General features: G+C 37.5%; 1 protein-coding gene across 1 annotated transcript in view; it reads right to left on the bottom strand.

Annotated features, from left to right (window-relative positions):
• Positions 1-8,815: 8,815 nt before the first annotated feature.
• B4GALT1 (beta-1,4-galactosyltransferase 1) overlaps positions 8,816-15,440 on the bottom strand; it is a 46,251-nt gene continuing 39,626 nt past the window's right edge. Inside the window, exon 6 of the mRNA XM_026712736.2 lies at positions 8,816-14,573. Coding sequence (XP_026568521.2) covers positions 14,438-14,573 — 136 coding nt within the window. The 3' untranslated portion in view covers positions 8,816-14,437. The remainder of the gene's footprint in view (positions 14,574-15,440) is intronic.

Below are 15,440 nucleotides of genomic sequence, written 5' to 3'. Positions count from 1 at the left end.
GGTAACTGGACATTGGGAGCATAGTTGGAGGCATTAAAGAGACTTTTTTTTACTTATGTGACTGTGTTGCCTTTGTTCCATGCCCTGGGTCATCACAGGTTAGTGGGGTGGGTGGGGAATGGGATTTTTCAGTAACCTTCCCCCAGGAGTGGGGAGGGAATGGAGATTTTACAGCAAATCACAATGTAGGATGTTAACCGAGGATGTCACATGGTTGCCATCAGCAACCTCCTGCTGGCTTCCCCATTGACTTTGCTTGCTGGAGGCTAGCAGTGAAATTACCAGTGGCGATCACGTGATCATAGGGACTCTGAAGCTGTTGTAAGTTTGAGGACTGATCATAACTACTTGTTCAGCACTGTTATAAGTTTAAACAGTTGCTGAATGGATGAACATTAAGCAACAACCACCTTTATTTCACTCTTTAATCAAACTCCCACATCAGGAACAGAGGAACAGTCACATTTGGCCAATGAATAGATATTCTACATACAAGTGGGAAAAATAAGACAGTAGTGCAGAGATCTCCAAACTTGGCAACTTTAAGACTTGTGGACTTCAACTCCCAGAATTCTCCAGCTAGTTTTGCTGGCTGGAGAATTCTGGGAGTTGAAGTCCACAAGTCTTAAAAGTTGCCAAGGTTTGGGACTCCTGCAGTAGTGTGTCACGGGTGTCCCTCTCTCCCTTTGTCCCCAAGTTTGTTCTGGAGCAGCATTTGGTACAGGATGTTGCTGCTTTTTCACAAAGAAGTGCTGTGGCTGAGTGGTTAAGATGGTAGGCATGCCTTTCCAAAGGTTCCAAAGTTTGAGACTATGATACCACGTGACGGAGTGAGTTCCCACTGTATCTGCTGTACCAGTTCCTGTATCAGTTTGGGATGAAGAAGGAACGGGATTTCATGTGCCTTCCATGTGTAGAGTCATGTTAACCACATAACCACAGAAATGTCTTCAGACAACACTGTCTGTTTGGCTGTGAACAAGAGACGAGCAGCACTTCCTAAAGTCAGACACAACTGTCAGGGGAAAGGTTTACCTCTCTTTTCTCCATCCCACATAAATAATATTGGCAGTTGCAGTAAAGGCCAATCACTTCTGAGCCCGGATCAGTGGGTTGCTTTTGATATTTTTTTGACATTTAAAGGATCAAGCCCAGGAATCTTACTGCTTCTTTCTGCTGTTTCTACACTACAATGCCCAGGAGGCCCTGACATCGCAGTCAATGGTTAGAGACTATAGCTTCACATTGGGGTTGTAGAACTCAAGTCTGGTCAAATACTGGGTTAGAGTGGACTGTGTTTTGATCTAGCAAGTTTCTTCTTTGGCTCAGGAGGACTTAACTCCAACAGGCCATTCTGTATGATGGAAAACTTTGAAGAGGAAAAACCTGTTTGTAGACTCTCCAGCTTTGTTTATTAATGCTGGTAACTGATATGTAGTGTTCTGTTAACTGTTAATAACACACAGCTGCAGGCTATATAATAATTCTCTCTCCCTTGCTCTGTACTCTTTATTTGCTATATCTGAAATCAAGGTGGGAAGAATTTTCCCTGCAGGCAAGCTGGCTGGTGATTATGAATGATGCTTGCTTTCTTCTTTAGCAATGTGCCAAAGAGCACCATGCCTATCACCTATTTACAACTTTTCCAGTTGTTTAAACTGCCTTTGACAAGCAGCAGAATATCCTACTTTCTTTCATCCTGTAATTAATAATGTGGAAAATATGGACTAAAAATAGGATATTGCGCTTTCAGCTCTGACAGTGGACAATGGTACAAAGATAAATTTTGCTCTATAACTGTATCAACTACCAACATTTATTCATAAGGAAAAAGCTACCTCACAATCCATCCTCTACATATCCACTGATGGTATCTCTTCCTCCTGTGTGGCTTATGAACAGATGAAGTTGCTCCTAAACCACAATGTCACCAAAGCAGAGGTGGGATTCTACTGGTTCTGTCCACTTCTGTAGAACCAGTTGCTTTGAAAAGCAGCAAACAGAGAGCATACATAGAACCAGTTCTATGTCTGCTGCTGTTTTGGCCCGCCTGCCTGCCCGCCCGGGCTCTTACCTGACCTTTATTTCCCAGTGTTTTCAACCGCAACTGCTTTGTGCAACACAGCTGCGGTTGAAAAAGCAGGAAAAAAGGGAGCGCTGCTCAGCTGTCCAGGCAGCTAGATGACGATGATATACATGCGCATGCAGCATGCATGCGCATGCAAAATGTAAAATCACCAAACCGGTAATTACACTGGTCGGATCCCACCCACGCACCAAAGTGCCAATAATTGTATCCAATGGGACATTCACTGCACTTACACTTTCAAAGAACTTTAGCATTTTCATTTTTGTTAATCATATTTTTAACTATTGGGAATAGAAAACACTTAAAAATAAAGAGGCAATATGTAATCAAATCCTTCAAGCCAGAGGCTGTTAAAGAATGTACGACAGAGTTCAATTATTCTACAGGGCTCCATGTTCCATTTCATGACTGTATTTTTATTTTATATTTATTAATAATATTGAGCATCTACACTGATGAACCTCTTAATTAGAGTGATTTATGCTGCAAACCATTTATATTGGCTTTCAGGATAACATTTAGATGTTAGCTTGCAAAGATGTTAGGTTCATGTCTGAAGTAAAATGAGCCTTTGGTTGCACTTGTAGCATCCTGACAGAAAACTGTTTGGTATTGCATGTAGGAACATAGTATAAAACATAAGCAAACGTAATTACAGAGGATTAGTTTATTAAGTACTGTATTTCTAGGAAGATGTTTGGCCCAATTCTGATCCAAAGTGTATGAATGGCAACAATTAACAACATTTGGAAAATGCAAGGTACCAAATAGGGTGTATGCAGACCAAATTTCTGCTCTTCAACAGATTGCTAAGTAATGCATAAATGTAAGAGAAAAGAGTTTGTTAATTAAAAATAAGTTTATAATAAATTAATGAGTTTTGAGTTATGAAAAATCAATGCATATATTGGAGTTGGAATTGAATATAATGGGAGCACGAAATAAAACAACACTTGTGGTCGTATGAGAGTTTTGTTGGTTGGGCATGTCAATTCCTACATGCAGATGATGCTATTTGTTCACTGGGAATTCAAATATTTCAAGCCAATTGTAAATAGATTGTATAAAACAAGCAGTTGTATCTGAATATTATTTTTTTTGAAATACAACGCAGAAAACACAGCAAATGATTCCAGGTCAGGAAAAAATGTCATTTATTATAGCAAGCAAATGAATGTGTGTGCCTTAATAAAATGTTTAATAAAGATATACCATTGCCTGGAGACATTTTCAAATATACAAATGTTAATAGGCTGTGGGTAGTACAAGGTCTCTTGTAATAAATGGACATTTGTCAAAATAGCTGTATATATGAGCTTGGTGCTTTCTATCTTAGAAGGAAGCTGGGTATTTCAAAAATAAGTTGAATGCAGTAGGAATGGGGCTCTTATGAAGCATAACCAAGTGATTTGGTCAAAAAATGAATGCGTGCAAGTAAATTCAGATTGCATACAAAAATGATAAACCAGTGTGAAAAAAGGAGATTGATACGGTTTGGCAAACAAAGCGTTAAAAAAAAGAGGCAAAGATCAAGGTATCATGATTGACTGCATTAATGATTAATCAGCTAGAACTAATAAAAAAGTGAGGAGGTTAAAAACACAAATCAGTGTATGGAGCGTGTTAAGACAAAAAGAACGGTTTGCAAAAATAATAAGAACTCTAGCAAAACTCTATCTAGGTTTAAACTATCCTTAGATTTTCTTTTCTGTTCTTCTTATCTCCGCTTTTCTTTGGCTTATTATTTTTTTATTCATTTTTTAAAAACATGGCTTTAAATACTGAGAAAGAGAATATGATATTTATGTATGTATGATATATATAAATTCCCAAGTTGACATAGAATGTTGTGTGTGTGTGTGTGTGTGTGTGTGTGTATGACATTCTATGTCAACTTGGAAATTAAAAGAAGATATATTAAGCAATTTAACCAAGCAAATACTTTAAATTAACAGGATGACAAAATGAATAAACTAAAGCGTTACTACATTGTCACAATTTTTTCCTCTTTGCTGTTCTGGTAAAAAAGAATTACAGTACTTTAACCACAGACAGGGAACACATTTCTGGAATTCACTACTATGAATTGAGAATACATTCATTGTCTAATGTTTCCATGTGTCTTCCCTCATGCACCAACTATCTATAATCCTTGATAAGGATCCTCGGTAAGTCTCAAAAACTGTGCTATAGCTCAAATGAACAAATGCATTTTGGACAAGTAGGAATCGCCCTAAAATTTGCAACATTCCTTTGAATTTTAAACCAGTATTTGGCAAGAGTAAAACCATATCACCAAGGACTTGAATTTTCTTGCTCAACCAAATTAGAATTGTTGATACAAAACATGAGTAATTGCATATATTTGCATAATTCAAATAAGTTCTACAGATTCCAGAATTGATTTTATTTTTCCCTGCTGTAGAATTTGGCTTTCATTATCCCACTGAAATCTCCTGCAAAACTCAACCTCTGAATTGATTCATTCTTGGCTCTAGCAATTCTAATATTAGAAAAAAACTTTGATTAAAAATCCTTAAGATTCTTATCGGAAGGGAGGGCACTGCCTTCTCAACCACCTCCACCCCCCCCCCCCCCCAGTTCACAAGGCCTCATTGCTTATTCCGTTATCTTGGCAATATCAAATAAATTGCCATAAAGCAGCCCCACAACTTAAATCTATGAGCCTTATAGGTTTTCCTTCATTATATTGCAAGTGAGGATCTGTTAAAGCCTAGTTAATTGATTTCAGGAAATTGAGGCTGTCTCATTATAGTTGGGTGATTATGAACATACTTGAGGGTAGAGTTACCAAAGCAGAAAATTTGATTCTTCCCAGATACAAGACTGCAACCTGCAATAAGCAAACCTTGGTTACATTTCTTTCCTTCCTTGTTCCTTTTCTCACCTTTGTGGAAGAAGCCATTAGGATCATTTTGGGCTCCCAGCCAGCAGCCAAAGGCCGGTTACTCTAAGGATTCCCAGAGCTCTTAAGGGGAAGGAATACTCAGGAACTTTGAAAATGCAAATGTGTCTCCCCGGCTATATCTGGAAACTCCCTGTGACACTTCCTTTTGCATCACTTTCAAATGTGATGCAACAATATATTTTTATGGAAGAACAAGGAACAGAAAATTAGTTGGAACAGAGCTACATCTGAGATGAGTGGTGATGTGTCATAAAGCCAAAAGGTAAACATAGCCCACAAAAGACATTTAAATAAAAAGAAAACCCCCTGAATTCTTCTTACCAGAACATGATGATCATCTAAAGTTTTGTACTGCTTTGATTTATGGTCATTAAAACCCTTTTGATGACTTCCCATAAATTCTTGACACTTTGTTTCCACTGTTAAATCCCTGGATTTTGAAGCAGGAAATTCATGCCAGTGATGGTGCAAACTATTAGATAGACTTTACCACTATTTAAAGACCTCCCCCTTCCAGAAACAAAGCTTCCAAAAGGAAAAATCCTAGTTCTGCCCACTTGTGTACAGTTATGAAGATCTTCCCAGTCCGATTCATTCCCCCTATATAGAAGCTTTTGAATCCCTCAACCCAAACGTAGCACAGAGGTGGACAACAGATTCACCTACAGCATGCTGTATGAACCTGATAATGGGCTGAATACAATTGGGGAGGGGCAATCATGGAAACCCTCCCAACTCAGAAAACCCTGGGGGGGGAAAGGGAAAAACCCAGAATCACCAGCTGTGATTGATCTGGGCCTTTGCATCCTCCTCTTCCTCATTCTTAGCAATTTATTAGTCAAAATTTAGAACATTTTGGAAATCCAATCATTTGCCATTTGTTCTAATCTTGGTGTACTAAATCAAAGAGGTTATTTGGTTCTCTGGCAGAGATATTTCTTTGGAGATATCTCATGGGATAAGAGAGAGAGATTAGGTTAGGGGAGTGAGGATACCTCATCAGAAAAACAGTCTGGACAACCATTTGACTAGGATGGTATTAGGCTCCTGAGGTTGGGCGAGAAGACTTCCAAAATCCCTTCCAGCCCTATGATTCAATGAAACACATTTAAGATGGAGAATCCCTCCACTTTTTGTATGTTACTTGACTGCAAACATTGTGGTTAAATGTGAATCACATTTACAAATTTACATTAGCCATATACTGATCACGGAGAAAAATAAACATTTAACTCTTCCAAGTTCTCATGAAATTCAAAGTACTGTTGTTCTACTCCTTAAACCAAGTGGGATGGGGGGTGGGGAATGTGTGTTCCTTGAAGACTATCATAAGGAATGTAGCAAACACGTGCACGCATATCAGTGGTGGGATTCAATTCTTTTTACTACCAGTTCTGTGGGCGTGGCAGGGGAAGGATACTGTAAAATCTCCAGTCAGAGGTGGGATTTGCTGGTTCTCCGAACTACTCAAAATTTCTGCTACCGGTTCTCCAGAACTGGTCAGAACCTGCTGAATACCACCTCTGACACATATGTCCTGCAGATGAAAATATCCTGCAGATAAAAAAAGATACTGATGGCTCATGGATGGGTAGATATTGTCATCCTCTTGCACTCATTTTTAAGGTAGGTGGCAACCCCTAGAAATGAAACAATCCCTCTCCCTCAACTTCTCCTGCTGTATAGAAATCCCCTGAAATAAATGTGTCTACTTAAATATTATTCATGATAATCAATTATCAGATAATTAAAATAATTGTGTGGTGTGGTTGTTGTTTGATTGTACAATGTGAGTATTTCTCTATTTGAATGCTTCCCCACATTAAATAATGAATCAGTCTAAAAACAGGACAGTATCCTCATGTGCCACTTTCAATATGAACTGATTATTTAATAATCAAAATAATAGAATCTATTCATTCCAAATCCCCGACCTTTTTATTATAACTTCTACACCAAAGCCAGTTTATCTCAGAAAAGAACCAGAACAGAACCCCCGTCTTCCATTCCAAGAATGTGACCAAGTGCACTGATTCAAAAACATTTTATTTTGCCACCAATATATATAAAAAATAAATGTCACAGTATTAACTTATTAATACAGGCAACAACAATAATTCCCACAGCCCTGCAAACAGAGGGTTAGAGGAACAATTCTGTAATGAAGAATGGAAGAATATTTGATCAGTGAAAAACACCAATTGTTTATACTCATAACAATCAGCAAGTCCCGAAAACAATAGGCAATAGAGTTATTTTACAGTTCACTGCTTCTTTCAGAAACTAGTTGCCAACACATAATTCGAGCCTTTCCAATAACAACTTCACCAGCACTGAAGAAACAAAACAATGGATCTTTTAAGATCTTGATCCAGAGTACAGTCAGGAATCATATGGAAAACATTCCTGTAGTGGCACCTTCCCATTCCTACGTTCATGCCCAAGAAGTAGTAGAACAAGGAGAGAGATTATCTTTCTGTATTTCAAATTCCAGTTTTTTCCCTCCAAATCATTCCATTTACAGCTAGACTGTATGCTGAGAGGGATGCATGATTGCTGTTTGCATAGTTTAGAGAGGTCATAGGAAATCAAATGTTTTAGGTGCAGAATATCAGCTATGTATAGACAGACACACAAAGCACACACACACACTTATTTTTTTTCCTATTGATACATTTAAATACAGGTAGTCCTCAACTTACAACAGTTCATTTAGTGACCATTCAAAGTTACAATGGCTCTAAAAAGTGACTTATGACCATTTTTCACACTTACGATCATGTGCTCAAAAGTCAGACTCTTGGCAATCAACTCATAGTTATGATGGTTGCAGTGTCCCGGGGTCATGTGATCACTTTCCCCCATCTTCTAACAAGCGAAGTCAATGGGGAAGCCAGATTCACTTAACAACTATGTTACTAATTTAACAGCTGCAGTGATTCACTTAACAAGTGTGGTAAGAAAGTCGTAAAATGGGGCAAAACTCACTTAAAAATATCTCACTTAGCAACAGAAAAATTGGACTCCGTTGTAGTCATAAGTCAAGGACTACATGTATATAATTATGGAGTCTGCACAGATCCAGGCAGTGGTCATCCATGTGAAGTTGCTCTGAAAATATACCAGCTGGCAGACTTTTCTGCGAGGATAGTAAACTGTCTGGATAAAATAAATATAGAAGGGAACACAGTGATACCTAGCCATATAAATGGCTGTGGAAATGAGAGTTTTGGTTATTATTTATGACCAAGATTATTGTAATAGCTGAAAATATAACCATAATCATGGCTTCCACTATTTTGTTTTTTTTTGCCATTTAATTGCAATAAATGAAAGGGGCGACTTATTGCACATCCTGTTTTTCACAAGTCTGGGGTTGGTTTAATTGGTAACTGCAGGAGCCCTTCGCCTGAAAACAGCCAGAATGGGCTTCTCCAGTCTCTACCCTATAATCAATCCAGGTTGAAGGAGGGGCAGGAGCCGGGACTCCTGAGACGACTAAGCAGTGCAGAAAGCAGCTCTGCCTCCCTGCCTTGAATGTCAGACTAAAAAATAGTTTCAGAAGAGGAGCTTGTTTGAATTAGAGTTGCCAGTGGGATTATAAGAAATACCAATTTCCCATTTGCTGTTCAAATATCTCCACACACCACACATGCAAAGTAAAAACAGAACATAAGTCCACATGTTCTGATGATTCACAGATTAAACAGAAATGTCAGCTGACTATTTGTGATGCAATCACAAGAAATAAGAGGAGAAATATCAAGGAATTAAATACAACAGCAGAAACATTGTAGTTACTGTACAGAAACTTTTATTATTATTTTCTTTCATATTGTTTTCTGGAAAGGCAAAAATGATCCACAGCAATGTTAAAGTATCTGAGCAAACACTGTTTATCCCTTTACCCCTATGCACTCCCCAAAATATTTTAAGGCACTTCTCTCAAACATCTTGAAGAGATGAAAATTATAACCAGGTTATTGAATAAGGTTCTATGGCAATTTCCCCTGATTTTCATGTGCACATCCAAGTCACACATGCTTACATACAGGTAAGCACATGTCTAATCTGTGCTATATGGTGAACAACATAATAGTTGCTTGCTGGAATGTATATTTATAGGATAGAAAACCTATTTGCTGTATCCATATTGGAAATTGAGCCTGATTTTTAAAAGGCATCCACGCGTCCAGTGAAAATATGGTAAATGGTAAATGAAAAGTAGGATCACAACTTGTACTTTGTAAACTGAGCCTACTACATTATTTCAATAAATGGGTTCTTGGAGGTTTTATACTACATTTTTTTCACAGTAGAGAACAGAATGTGGGCAAAGGTTGACTGATCTCAAAAAAGCAGAAATGTGTGGTAGTTGATTAGCATTTGAATAGGACACCATAAGGAAATCCTTACAAAACTACAGCTGAAATTCAACAGTTGAAATAACATCCCAGGAAGAAAGCAGTGGCAAATCACTTCCATATTGTTGCCATGGAAACGTGGCCCTCATAAAGAACTGAATGACTGGAGAGGAGTTTATACTGCATCTCAAATTTATTTGACCAAAGTCTAATGTAACATATTAACCCTGACAAGCTGTAAATACCATCTGTATTCAGTTAGAAGTTCTCAGAATGTTACAGGATTTCAGCCTTCATTTTGATCTGTAATTTTTCATGCTTGTGTTTTGACTAAGAATGGTTAATCTAAAATGTCTACAAAAGCTTCTCATTTCTATAATTTCCAAAAGAGGATGGCAGGGAAATTGTGTTCACTTACAGGGTACATGAAATTATAAAGGCCATTAGGAGCTGTTGTGAATGTAATAAAGAATGTAGAAGAAAATCCTAACCTTAAAATTCACATTTAACTTACATCACAAATTCAGTTTTCTCAGCAACAGAGACTCAGATGGATATGAGCCCCAAATACATGTCTACAGATAAAGCTAATGCTAATGCAGACATTTAAACATTTTGCCTCCTGCTTCTATAGCCGGAGAAACCAAGGAAAATTTTGGAAACATATCAGGCTGAGAAAAATATTGAATACAATTTTAATTTTTTCCAAATGCTACAAGAAGAGGGAACTTGAAAGAATTGAAGAGCTTGGTTACCTAGACCAGTATTTCTCAACTTCAACACCTTTAATGCACGGAGTTCAACTTTTAGAAGTTCTGGGAGGGGAATTTTAGGAGTTGAAGTCTACATATCTTAAAATTGCTGAGGTTAAGAAATAATGGCCTTGAGTAAGTGATACCGAAATTGCTTCTTTGTTGTCAGTCTGCCTAAGATTAAAAAAAAAATCTTGCCTCAAAAAGATGACACATTTCTTGCCTTAAAAGGATGGCACAGTATAGTAAGGGGAAATTAACCATTAAGGACATGAACATTAAAAAAAAATTAAAGTTGGCAGTAAAAGATAACAAATTACATTCACATACACTGGAAAAAGCAAGCAAGAGTAGTGAAGTAAGAAGAGAGAATTTTTGCCTGCCATTCTCTCTTTGTTCTATCATGTTATGATAAAGCCCAGATTGCAAACTAAAGATGTTGGACAAGGACGGTGGGAGTTGTATCCTAATGTTTCTGGGGATAACCAGATTGGAGAAGCTCAAGTTGGAAAACCTAATATCTGTTTAAACAGCCTTTCCTCTGTAATTGCACCCTCCTACCTCAATTAATCTCACTCTGGGAAAAGCTTAATATTTATATTAGAGATTTTTTTAGGAGAGATTTCATATCAAAAGAACAAAGGGATTCCTTGTTCCAATAATGGTGGGGTTGCTTATTTTGACTATTTGCTTTTCTCCATGTGATAAAAGGAACAAAAGGGGAAGCAATTGGCACGAAGAAGCCAACTGCTTATCCCATCCAACTTTCTCCATGATCTAAAATTTAAGAATGACATATACTAAAAGCTATACCCAAGAACTTTCATCTGCTACACAGCTGGGTGCCAATATACTTGAGAAGTTAGGAAACACATAGCTTCCAAAGATATAATGGGAAGAATATCTTTGCTCTATTTCAGGGTTGCCTCAGACATGAGTAAACTGGAGGACAATTAGGGTTAGGGTTAGGGTTAGTATAGTAAGGGGAAATTAAGCATTAAGGACATGAACATTAAAAAAAATTAAAGTTGGCAGTAAAAGATAACAAATTACATTCACATACACTGGAAAAAGCAAGCAAGAATAGTGAAGTAAGAAGAGAGAATTTTTGCCTACCATTCTCTCTTTGTTCTATCATGTTATGATAAAGCCCAGATTGCTGCTATTGTAAGCAGCAAAAACCACCTTGGCCAATTTGGTGTCCTTGAGTTGTCCTGGATTACAATGCCTCATACACATTTGAGGCAGACCAGTTTATGAAAGTCTGATTGAAATGAACTGGGAATGGTTTCCTTTGGTGATGCAGTTGGACAACTGGAGTTGAAAAACTATTGATGGCCAGTAGGATAAAAAGTAGGCCTTCCTTTCCCTGACTGTTGAGGGATGTGAATATTGCAATCTTCCAAGATACTTTCTTAAAAAAGATTATTTTGCGTTCATAAAAAAGGGGGAAGAGCGCATACAGGAGAAACCTAAACTTGCAAGTTATATCCATCCTTGAAAATATGTGAGTTCTGAGCAGGTCCCTAATCATTGGTTAGGATCTACTTGATAATAAAAAAAACCTGAAGCTTTTGGGAGGCTACTCCTTTTATAGAAGAAAGTAACTGGAAACAATCTCATAAAAACACATATTTTTGAAAGTAAAAAAATGGGATGTGGAATTCTGGGACACAAATTCTACTTTGATCCTCAAGCCATGCTTCATTGTCTTCATCAACAGTTCATAATGGAGTGGGAGAAATGACAACATCCCAACAAGCCATAATTTATGATTCTTTGGATTTGGAGATGAATATATTTGCAAGGCAAACTAAACATTCTTGTGCAGGCTGATTCTATAAATCAAATCTAGCTAAAACATGATGTTATTGCCACTTATGTTAATTTAATGGTACTAACATGCTATTTTATGATGTAGTTACCGCAGTACTAGTCCCCTGTAATATTTTTAACAATAAAATCCAGCAGCAGACTTCAAGTTTTACACAAAACACTGAGAAAATATACCTTTGTTTGACATTTTGCAACATTTAGGCTTTTACAATAGTAAACATTCCTGACAAATCATTTTAAAAACCAAAAGGCACTTTATAAACCCAGAATTGCAAAGTATTTGCCATGCTTCAGTAAGAAAAAGACTGCATTAAAGCAGAAGAAAACTAAATAAAACTTTCCATTCACATGTAAGGCAATCCGGCAATATACTGGTCCTTAGGTAGATTTGTTTTGCAGTATCAAGAATGGGCTTTACTGAGGAATTGCATTGAAACTATTTTTTTATTTTAGAGATTATGCTACTGGTTACTTGCACACCTCTCTGCTACAATTTTGCCAGGTAGAGCTAAAAGAAAGTTAATGAAGTCCTCCCCACTTCCATAAAAATAAACTAGTCAGTGTACTCCAAATCTTCAGGTTATCATTTACACCTGCCTGGCCGTATTCTTTGCAAGCAGCATGTTGTTTTACAACCAGAAGTTGTGGTTATTTTTTGCCCACAAAAGGTTTTACTTCACTACAGGGTCTAGTCCCTGGGGCCACTTTCATTTCTGCCCTCCTACCACAATCTTTACATCCCAATATCACACAAACATACCAACTCGGGCAATAAATGGTCCCAACAGGCCATTTTCCTTTCTCTCAAATTTGTTGGAACGCTGAGCCCATCTGTATGCTTTAACTAAGGCAGAACGTTGCTTTATTTATCTGGAAAACTGAATGGCTCCCTCCACCAGCTGTATTTAGAGAAAATTTGGAAGCATAACTTCCTATTGGACAAGGAAATCCCAGCAGTTCTGGTCAGTTGGCGAGTAATGCTGTCTCACTCTTGCCAAATGTCCGTGTTTTCCTGCTCTTGTTCTTAAGACAAGGACAACTTTGCAGAATTAGCTTGGGAGAGACTCCATCAGTGTTCCACAGGAACAGAGATGTTTCTCACATGAATAAATACGATAGATGTTCAGTTTAATTCCAAAACAGATGTTATGCAGGCCATCTGTTTGAGCATTACATACAGGCTTTGTCCTTTTAAAATACTTCTGAAAGTGGCTCATTTCCAAATAGTAACAGCACATAATCAAGCTAAGGTTTATGTATTGCTGGTCTATCAATATTCTGCCTCAGTGGACCAACCCATGAACTGTGCTTTCTGCCTATCAGCATCCCTTGTGCCTTTGAAGTTGTTATTCACAGGTCACGCTACAATGCATTTGCCCTGAGTGTCAGACTTGGATGCACACTTTCTCCTTTCTATAGGAGAAAGGAGGGAAGGAACACTGCGTGATCTGGGTTATAGTGCATATTTTAACCTGACTTCTCCACAATCACCCAATTTGATCCAGCAAAAATTAGGAAGCTTCTCTTAGCAACCTAACATGAATGGTTTTTGCATGAAAATAGTTGCGATCAAACTGTTTCACTCACATTTTTACCCCATAGTGCAGTGAGCCCAGTGTGTTAATTGGGCTGATGGCCCTCTTGTATAAAGCAAGCACCGTGGTTTCAAGGTTTTGGCTTGCAGATACACTTTGGGGCAAAGAGGCCTGCATTATTTAAATCTCCATGCCAGCAGAACAGAATGCAAAGCTGTTTGTTTTGAGGTTTCTAGCTCCTCTTCTTGGAAGATTATAGACAAGAAGGAACAATTTTGACAAGATTCTGGGAAAATAAATCAAAGTATGTAAATTCAAGCCACTTTAGCAGCATTTTCCAATCCTTCCATCTGTAACCACAGCAGTGAATGTTCATTCAGTGATCTAATTTTTAAATTAAATTGGGAAAAGAACAGGAAGAAAGGCAAATGACTTACCACTGCAGAACACCTCACAATTTGGAAACAATAATGTCCCCAAATTGTCACCCTCATTATTTAAAGTGGAGAGAATGCCCATTAAATATATAGGCCTGTATCCACTAGGAATCCTTCTTAGGTTAGCTTCCTGACATAAAAGAGAGCTTTTTGGAAAGAAAAAAAAGGATGCTTCAATACAACTTTCATTCTTTTTTGTGACACTTGCATGGGAGACCTTCCAAGGGGATTGAGCACCTAAGTCTCCAACCATTCCCTGAAAATTCATATATTTACAATTTCTATTTATGGTTTATAAAGTTTTTAAAAATGAAAAAAAATATACAGCAAAATTTGAGGTTAAAATTCTCATTTGTCCTGCCAATTGCAAGATCTCAGGATGACAAAACAGGTGTCCTTCTTCCAAGTTGATTGCATAAAATCATTTATAAAATGCTGAAAAGTTGAATTGTCACTGGCTGGGTATTCCAAGTCTTCTATTGCATTTTGGCCACACTAGCTTTTTGGTGATCCAATATCCACTGTGATTTTTGTATATAATTGAGATTTATCAGTTTTTATTACGGTGTAAGTCAGAGAGTTTAGGCCATCAGATTTCATTGTTTCCTTTGTATGAGCAATTTTGTTAAACCTGTAAAGATAAAGTAGACTTACAGTTGGTAAATAACAATTTGTGATTAGTATTGCCACAGGCCTTCTGCTAATGTTGGTTAATTGATTTGCATGAAACTGTACTTTGTATTTCACTTCCCTCTTAGATATATATTTTTGCTAACTGTTTCTCAGAAGAAGAATATAAAAAGTTCTGTACTCAAAGGTTACAAAATGTGGCAAAGTGGCAAAAAGACTGTGCTCATAGAACAGAATTACTGGTTTATAGCATACATTTGATGGTGGCGCAGTGGTTAAGTTCTGTCTACAGCCTGGAGTTCAATCCTGATGGGCTCAAGGTTGATTCAGTCTCCCATCCTTCAGAGATCAGTAAAATGAGGATTCAGTTTGTAAACTGCCCAGAGAGTGCTCTAAGGTACTATGGAGAGGTATATAAGTCTAAGTGCTATGCTATATTTTTATTTAATAATTTGTATCCTGCCTTTATTATTTTTACAAATAACTCAAGAGTGGAAATGTATCCAATATATTTTCCTCCTACTATTTTCCCCACAACAACCCTATGAGGTATTTATTTTTATTCGTCAATTGCTTACAAGATAATAGCTCTAAGTAAAAACATAGTTATGAATACATGGGTACATATAAGAAAAATATATATATATATATAAAAGAAACAATAGGACAGGGACGGTAGGCCTGTTGGTGCGCTTATGCATGCCCCCTACAGACCTCTTAGGAAAGGGGTAAGATCAATAGTAGACAGTCTAAGGTTAAAGTTTTTGGGGTTTGGGGAAGAAACCACAGAGTCAGGTAGGGTATTCCAGACATTGACCACTCTGTTGCTGAAGTTGTATTTCCTGCAATCAAGTTTGGTGCAATTAAC

This window comes from Pseudonaja textilis, chromosome 2 (assembly GCF_049901715.1).
Source record: "Pseudonaja textilis isolate UNSWEBS1 chromosome 2, rPseTex1.2, whole genome shotgun sequence".
Taxonomy (NCBI): domain Eukaryota; kingdom Metazoa; phylum Chordata; class Lepidosauria; order Squamata; family Elapidae; genus Pseudonaja; species Pseudonaja textilis.
The sequence above is the reverse complement of the archived record's forward strand: the minus strand, read 5'-3'. Positions and strand labels throughout refer to the sequence as shown.